We start from the raw sequence: 8,640 nt of genomic DNA, 5'->3' as shown, positions 1-8,640 counted from the left end.
ACAAAAGCATCTTTGCTGGAAAAATTACTTAAAAATCAATCAACCAAATCATCAAAATAGATGTTGACAATTTGTGTTAGTTGCTAATCTAAATTGTGTACTACCAGTAAATATCTCGGCCAATAAAAAAAAAAAAACCTTTTCTTGCAGATTGGATCTTTTTCCCCAAAAAGTTCAAAAAGGCCCCGAGCAGGTGAGCAGTGATTTTTTTTTTAAGCCACAGGCCACCTTCCTTTCACCTAAGCTGCTTCCCATTTCGTCGTCTTACAGAAGAAGACTGGATTGAGGGCGGCTCTGCCAATGAATTAAAATGTGTTTATCTAACCAAAAAGAAAAAAGGGTCAGCGCAGAGCGGTGCTAGGCAGGGTTACCATGGTAACAGCATATATGCCTTACACACCCGCCCCAGACACACACACACACACACTTACACACCCCACGCCACCCCTTGCATAAGTGTCATTAACTACAAGGCCCCCTATTGGCTGCTGAGCTTTGAGTCCACCAGACACAGCTCTTTGTTTAACCATCTCTCTTCACACATCTCTGTTTGTCAAACCATGACCGACTCCATTACAGGTACACAGCCAATAGGTGCTCGTCATGGAGCAATGAATTACATCTCAACAAAGACAGACATTTGGTTGTTAGAAATTAGACCACACCAAAGATTTAGCTTAACATTTTCACCCCCCAAAAGCCTAAAAAGGTAAACGTACTCTACCCCCCCCTCCCCAGCTGCATTAGTGTCAGGCCACAGTTTCATACCACCATAGTGGTTTCGCATGTTTTTAGCCCATTAATTACAACACCATATACATCACTATCATTTTGCAAATTGTGTTCCTGTGTTTTAGAAATTTTTCCCCAGTCCAGGAAACATATTGGTGCCCATTCATTTCTACATGAAAATCTATCTGCAGGCCCTGAAAACATGCACAGGTGCTGTAATCCAGCTGGTTTCCTTTGCGTGAAAGTGACATTAATCAATATATGGTAATGCAGTGGAGACCTTTCAATTCAACCTGTGCTTAACCACATTTACATTGACAAAAATGAATGCAAGTTTAAGAGTCATCAGACTGACTTTCAGCAATGAACAGGAACAAATGGCTGCGTGGAACAATACGAAAAAGACCAAAATTGTATAGTATCCAGAATAGTCACCAAAAATGTGTTTAGTCCTTTAAGAGCGACATCCAAGATTATTCCTACATACACACACATAATCAAACCTGTGCAGTAATTAAAAACAGTTGCCAATCACTTAATAATTAAGTACACAGGGATGCCCCTTTCCCACTTGAACGGTTCGTACTTCCTTCCTCTACATCTCTGTTTTTTTATTTTTTAAAATTTAAATCTGCTCATCATAGTCGGCCATCTAACATGATTCATTTGATTGATTCAGCTTTTATTGTAGAATTGATCAATATTATACATGCTATGGGGGGGGGGGGGGGGGGGGGGGGCGCAGCTTGAACAGACTGCAATTTTTCATTTTAATTAGATTCCACATAATTATGCAGGAAACCTTGTTCAAAGTCGAAGTACTCAAAACATTACAATCCGCAAGTTTTCTGGCATTAGGAGAAGACTTTGTGTCAGAGGGTTTTCAACCCTTTTTTAATTAACAACTAAGCTTTTATCAGTGCACATGTGTAAGAAACTTCACTAAAACTACTCCTCACCGAGCCGTCGTCGTCATCATCATCATCATCTTCCTCGGGCTCCGGGTCTTTCTTCTTGGAGGCGCTCCTTTCGGCCCCACCACTGCTCCTCTTCTTTTCTTTGCCGCTGCTGGCTCTCTTCTTCTTTTTGCGTCCAGGAGTGTAGTCGCTACCCTCGCTGTCAGAGCGCTGGGCAGTCACGCCGTCTTCCGCCTCCTCCACCCCGCCCACGTCCATGGGCTCTGGGGAGCTGATAGGAAGCTCCTGGAACAAGAACAGCAAAGACAGAAGTCAGCAAACTGAAACCATAATGTTTAAGACTAATGGCTACGGGACACGGAAACAGATTTCTTGCTGGAATTTGACTAAAGTCTTCTACAAGAGCATGAAAAGAGGAAGTCAACTTCAAATATAAAATGAAAGTATCAACTCCCCATATGTACCTAGCAGTGTTAGATTTCTTAATCACACAAGATAATAGTTGTAATTGACCCCGTGACCTTCATTCTCTACTATTTTAAACAGAACGCATTAGACAGGTTTGAGGTGTGTAAGTGCTGAAAAAACACACATCATATACACAATCTGGAGTCTGTCTTATAAACAAAATATCAAGTAAAAAGTTTTGTCCACTAAATTCTTCCATATGAAGGGAAGAAAATAACTGTAGCAGGTTTTTCACTTAGCAAAGAATCAAGTACTTTACAGTCATAACTACTTCCCGGCAAATTTGACTTTGTTGGCTGTTTTGACTACATGAAAAGATTATCTAAGTATGCAGACAGTCATGCATTTTATTGTGTGTGAAGCTCAACTAATAGTGTCTGGCTCTTTTGTTTCTAGTTTGCATTTAACAGATCTGGACATGGGATAAAAAGTTATTTTGATATTTTTCTTACTTTTAGGGTGCAACTACATAAAGTGACCACACTCACACACTACTTACCTCTCTGCGTGACCGCCTCTTGCTGCCCTTGCTCTCTCGACTCTTCTTGGCCTTCTTCTTCTTCTTCACCTTCGGAGTCTCGCTCTCCGAGATCTCCTCTTCCTCGTCATCTACAAAAATCAGGCCAGCAGAGACACGGTTAAGACATACAGAGGAGCGACTGTGTGTCAGTATTCAATGATGTTATCACACGGCCCACAGCTATGAAGATAGCCAGCGCATCAGCAGACAGCTGTGTATCAGGCTGTAAACAAAACACAAAGGACATGCTGGTAAATTTTGGCTGTGGTTTAGCTTGTTTACTGAATTCAGCCAAACCGGCAGGTAAACACCCGACTGTTATCGAGCAGCTTCACTTATTTTTTTTTTTAAAAACCTGTGATTCCACGTTTGCTTATTTAGACTTTTTGTGTGGTATTGTTGACAAAATGTACACAACTAATAGCATGCCATTATGGCTGGATTGTTTTCACAGACTGTCATCAATCTTCGGAGCATCATTGAATATGAAAAGGATGAATTGATAGGGGTTATTTGTATTTAAATTATCACCGTCAAGATGCAACATTTTCCCTTTACAGTGACCAACCAACTGTTGTTTTTTTTTTGGTTTTCAACACAAGTTGGGAACTCCCTCTTTCCACCCTCCTATCTCCTGCCAGGCTGCAACCACATTCACCTGGTGTCAAATTATATGAAAGTGGTCCATGATTAGATGGCTAGAATAAAAACCAACATGAGTCCTGATAACTAGGACCAGAAGAGTATAAGCTAGTGGTTTGGGTTACTAGCCCATTTTACAAGTTGCCCTTCGGGGGGGTGATTCAAATCAGTTTTGCTCCAGTGGTAAAGTTGTAATTTACTAACTGATTAGTCATTATGATTTACCACAGACTCCTGCAGCCTTACGACAGAGAGGGCCTCAGTCCAGAGTTTGGCACTGCCTCTGCAGCTCCAAAGTGAAGTGGTATGGCTCTCAGAGCCTATTAATGTAATAGACTGTGGTAAAAAGTAAATGGCAAACTGCCATTAAGATGCACCTGGCACGGAAGAAGCTTTAATCTGATGAGCATTTCAGGTCATATAAAGGAGACTAAGCTGTGTGTATGTGTGGGGATGAGCGCACTGTAAATTTAAAAAATTTATGTTAAAAATCCAGAGTTCACATTGAGATTGATAGTTTAACGTCACAAAAACGGGTATTTGCGACTTGACCTTGTGTGCCCTGCGAATTCACCTGCTTGAGAGCAGAGTTCCTGCGGACTTGACATGAAACCTGACAGCAAAGCAGCAGAGCTACAGACAGGCCTTCATTCTCAGCTGTGCAAAAAGTACCATTAACAAACCTACAAAAGAAAAATGCTCAACTCTGAAGAACTAGCAAGAGACAGCTTGATTTTGAAAGTATCTAACCCGAAAAGAATTCAACAAATATTCATGCTATGTGAGTACGCACAGGCAGGAAGGCAGGTATGTAAGCCAGCCATTCATTTCTAACCAATCATTGGCCGTGTGTATTACAGTCCTGCAACAGCCACAGATACCTGATCTCCCCCCCCCCCCCCTTTCTGTATCAGAGCATTTGATTAATGTATTACAGTCAGGATGTAAAGAGAATTTCAAACAGAACACTCTCCTGATATGAAATGCCTACCTCAGCTTTAATGATTAGTACTTATGATTATGCAAACCTGATTTAAGATGCAACAGATTTACCTTTGACAACGTGTAGCTAGACCTGAACCAATTCAATATGAACAAAAATTAAACCGCAACTATTTTAATAATCCATTAATTATTTACGTATCCTCAAGCACAAACAATCATTTTCTTGTTACAGCTTTTCCAATGTGAAGTTTTGCATCATTGCAAAAAACTATATACTTGGCTTTTATACCGTTTGCTGGACAAAACAACTGAAGATGGATAGACTTGGAATCTGGAAAACTGCTCATTATTTTCTGACAACTGACAATAGAATAATGATCCATATGTATTTCCAGTTGAAGTGTCTGGTATCACAAGATAACAGATAAACACAGACAATCCTTTAATCGCATCTACTTCCAATTAAAAAGTTCAAATGAAAGATAACGTGCATTTATATTTGAAAAAGATTGTCCACATCATTTGGTTTTTAGCACTTTAAGCGAACTTGTAGAGAGCTATTTGTTCTCAACGGGTCCACCATGGGCACCGCGCATGCTCATCGGATTTATGCCACCATAGCAGTGATATTGCATGTATTGGAAATTTGAATGTACTCCCCCCCCAGCCCAGGAAACATATTGGTGCCCATTCATTTTTATATGAAAATCTATCTGTAGGCCCTGAAAACATGCACAGGTGCTGTAATCAAACAGGATTTCTTTTTGACAAAGTGACATTATCACTATAGGGGTAAATGCAGTGAAGACCTTTCAATTCAACCTGTGCTTAACCACATTTACACTGACAAAACTGCACGTTCAAGAGTTTGCATACTGACTTTCAGCAATGAACAGGACATGGCTGCGTGGAGCTACAAGGAAAAAAAACAAAAAAAAACAACCCACAATAGACCACAAATATAGCATCAACAACGGTCACAATAAATGTGTTTGGTATGGTTGCATGTATTTTCTCAGCACTTGTGTGGTACTTTAAGAGCGACATCCAGAATCAAACCTGCATAGTAATTAACACAGCAGTTGCCAATCACTTCACATTAATTAAGTACATAGGGATGCCCCTTTTCCCACTTGAATAGTTTGTAACTTACTTCCTTCCTCTACACCTCTGATGTCCTAAATCTCCTTTTTGTTTGTTTGTTTGTTTTTTAAATCTGCTTGTCATTATCTACCTTATTGTAGAATTACCCATTTTTCACATACTATATTGTGTCTGATTTGGTTTTAAATGAACAATTGAGCTCTTATCAGTGCACATGTATAGGAAGAGTCCATAAAACACTGCCACCGATCAAGTACACGTGGATCCCCCCTTTTTAGCACTAAAACCGAACTTGCAGAACTATTTGTTCTCAAAGGGTCCACCGTGGACGCCGGGCGTGCTCGTCGGAATAATACAAACTGTAAACAGTGTGATCTTCTGCCACACTAAGAGCTACGTATTTAAGAAGATAACCTGCTTTTGGAAAATATGCTACTTTACTATACAATACTACTTTAATTTTACCCCCCCCCGACACTGAAAGCGAAGGCGCCGGCCATGAGGAGGGGAAAGCTGCGGAACGTCATCCGCCAGCTTCCAAGCTAACTGGCTGCCTCCATCTTGTCATCGACACGTAAAAGAAAAAAAAAAGAAAAATACCGGTAGCGGTGGCTAACATTAGGCCCCGGGAACATGCCGGTCAGTCAGTGTTACTTCACGACAATGCAGCTATCAGCCATTTGTGGTTGGGGGTAAAACAAGAGTGATGTTTTTTTTAAAAACAAAACTGTGTTAAACAGCAAAATGAGCGAGTTTGTTAATGTTGCCGCTAACATTAGCTTCCCGGTAGTTAGCAGCATTTGGTTAGCGAGCGCTATGCTAACGCAACATGATTGATATGAATGTCAAAAAACAACTGCTCATGCTAGCCTAAACAAGTAGTGTGAACATTAGCAATTTCAGCTAACAAACGAGACTTGTCTTACCGTGCAGTAACCGGTCATCGGGGGCTCCGTAATCATCTCTGTCATCCTCGCTTCCAGACATAGCGGACAGCAGAAAAACTTTCTATTTAGTTAGCTAACAGTTTAGCTAACTAAATCAAGTTCTTTGTTTGCGGTGGTAATCCAGATTTCTGACCCAGTCTTGAGTCGGTCCAAGTCGTGGTGTGTGTTGTGCAGTTAAGGAGAAGGGCAGCCGGCCAGGTTTTCGACAAGGGGAATAAGAACAAAAAAAAAGAAAGAAAACGGAAGTGAATATTTAGCAGCAAAGAGCATTCCAAACACAACACCCGGTAAAACACAGAGCAACATAAACACTCACCGCCGCATGGACTTTTTTTTATTTATCTTCTTGGATAATAAATCTAACTTTATCTGGGTATTAAGTTGGACGGCTCGCAAAGATTAGCACCTTCACTCACTCCATCTCTGCGTTGAGCTGACATGCCATCTTGCCACTATCGATAGTTTCCGTGCCATTAGCATGCGTGCTAGCCGAGCTTGACCGGTTCAGATTTGAGACGAAGTAAAAAGAAACCGCTCACCCACTGAGGTCTAAATCATAAAATATATCCGTGTGTGTCCCACCCAGAGCATCTTGTTATACCCTGGACTCAAGTAGCATTTAACAAACAATAAAACCAAAAAAAGATACTCACAACTTGATTCACACAGCTTCCCAAAAAAAAATAAAAAATTAAGCACAGTAACTCCACGCTCACTTTGTCAATCAATCAATAACCTGTGAGCTCCTCTTTTTGTTGTTGTTTTTTTGTTATGGTAACGGTCTTCATACAATTTAAATATATTTACGTGTTTTGTGGCAGCGTGTGCGCACGACGCTGTCTCCTCTCTTCTTTCTCTCCCTCGCACACTACCACACACCCCGCGCGCGCACACACACACAAAGAGATCAGGGGGCAGGCATCCCATAATATCCCCCTCTCATCCACACATACACATACACACACACACACACTTCTATCACCCCTCCCCCACTCTGCATAGTTACCTTGCAACGTACAGACCATAATAGTCAACTCACCCCTCCCTCTCCTACAGCCTCTTCCCCATTCCTCCATGCCCCCCCTCCCTTAGCAACCAGGGTTACCATGGAGACGCTCACCCCCCCCCCCCTCCACACCACCACCACCACCACCACCACCACCACCCCTCCCACCCCCATGCGGCATCCCATAATAGTAATGAGCGCAGTCACTGACATCCCTCAATGAGCATAACTCCAAAAAAAGAGAGATAGGAGAAAGGAGGGAGGGAGGTGGGGGGTGAAAAAAGGAAAAGCCGTCACATGGCAACTGTGTATGCCACATGACTGCTTAACTTGAGTGTGCATGTTTGCATGTATGCGCAGGCACAGTACTGTATATTAAGGCTGGCTGCTGAAGAACTCACAGGATGTAGACGCAATGCAAGGCTGATCAAAACCACCATTAGGGTCAGCGAAAGAGGGGGTGACGCCGGGTTGACCCCGCTGTCACCCCTCACACTTATGACAGCATTATGAGCTGAAAATAAAAAGGCTTGTTTTATATACATGACTCACCATCAAAGCAATCTGTTCACCCACACACGATGGAGCCCAAGATGGTTAACTTTGGGAGTAAAAGTCTCGCGAGGAGGTCAGTGTTGAGGTTAAAAAGTGAGCCTTACATGCACGGCCCTGCAGGGAGGAGGTCACAGAGGTCAAACTGCAGTCAAAACCTTCTTCAAGTCTGCTGCTTTTAGCCTCCTCCCCTCAAAACAAGAAACAGGGAGCCCAGAAGTACCAGAGCCAAGCCAACAGCTGAGTTAAGCTGTCTGCACACACACACACACACACTGGTTTGCTCCACAGGCTGCCTGGAAATGCATTGCAGTCAATGGTGGGAAAATCGTCTGGGTCCTAGACAGTTTTTTCCCACCATTCGCTGTCTGCAGTAGATTTACACTACGGGGCAAAATACAGAACTGCTTGTGTTTAGTGTGGCGGAGATGCTTCTAAATGACATTTTACCACGTGGGAAATCAGCTAATGGGAAATTCTGTAATTTGGAGGCCTGTGAAGCGTCGGAATGAGTAACGCATTGTTATTGTATCACTGCGGGACAAATCTGCTCTCCCGATGCTGCTCGAGTCACCTGCAAAGTCTGCAACAACAAAAAAAAAGCCCAAATTCAACAGCTGTTTTCCCCAGCCAGCGTGCACGGTATAGCAAAAAGTACGCGGACACTTGAACATTACATTAGAAGGAGTGCACGCCACATGTGGGTGCTGTCAGTGTGCTGGAATAACTTCTGCACGCTGAGTCCAAACCATTTCCACAGACAACAATTTGACCCCACAGAGACAGTAATACATCAGTACATCTTTC

At 42.3% G+C, this 8,640-nt stretch overlaps 1 protein-coding gene across 3 annotated transcripts; it reads right to left on the bottom strand.

Annotated features, from left to right (window-relative positions):
• Positions 1 to 1,622: 1,622 nt before the first annotated feature.
• Positions 1,623 to 7,233, bottom strand: LOC119908088 (chromodomain-helicase-DNA-binding protein 4-like). 3 transcript variants are annotated; one of them, XM_038725832.1, is made up of 4 exons: positions 7,083 to 7,233; positions 6,255 to 6,413; positions 2,617 to 2,726; positions 1,623 to 1,934 (listed from the first exon to the last, which is right to left on the bottom strand). In XM_038725832.1, exons 2-4 carry the CDS (start codon positions 6,313 to 6,315, stop codon positions 1,638 to 1,640), a joined length of 468 nt encoding a protein of 155 aa, XP_038581760.1. In that variant the 5' UTR covers positions 6,316 to 6,413; positions 7,083 to 7,233; the 3' UTR covers positions 1,623 to 1,637. The 3 variants fall into 3 exon arrangements, with proteins under 3 accessions (XP_038581760.1, XP_038581759.1, XP_038581761.1); XM_038725831.1 differs by lacking the exon at positions 7,083 to 7,233 and adding an exon at positions 6,929 to 7,076; XM_038725833.1 differs by lacking the exon at positions 7,083 to 7,233 and adding an exon at positions 6,592 to 6,836.
• Positions 7,234 to 8,640: the final 1,407 nt, after the last annotated feature.

This window comes from Micropterus salmoides, unplaced genomic scaffold, assembly GCF_014851395.1.
Source record: "Micropterus salmoides isolate LMB-PRFRI ecotype aquatic unplaced genomic scaffold, ASM1485139v1 Ms_hic_scaffold_17, whole genome shotgun sequence".
NCBI classification, from domain to species: Eukaryota; Metazoa; Chordata; class Actinopteri; order Centrarchiformes; family Centrarchidae; genus Micropterus; species Micropterus salmoides.
The sequence above is the reverse complement of the archived record's forward strand: the minus strand, read 5'-3'. Positions and strand labels throughout refer to the sequence as shown.

Coding starts and splice junctions, on each gene's coding strand:
- LOC119908088 (XM_038725832.1), bottom strand. CDS start 6,315: ATGTCTGGAAGCGAGGATGACAGAGATGATTACGGAGCCCCCGATGAC. Junction 2,727..6,254: donor CGATGACCGGTTACTGCACG/GTAAGACAAGTC, acceptor TGATTTTTGTAG/ATGACGAGGAAGAGGAGATC. Junction 1,935..2,616: donor AGAGGCGGTCACGCAGAGAG/GTAAGTAGTGTG, acceptor TTCTTGTTCCAG/GAGCTTCCTATCAGCTCCCC.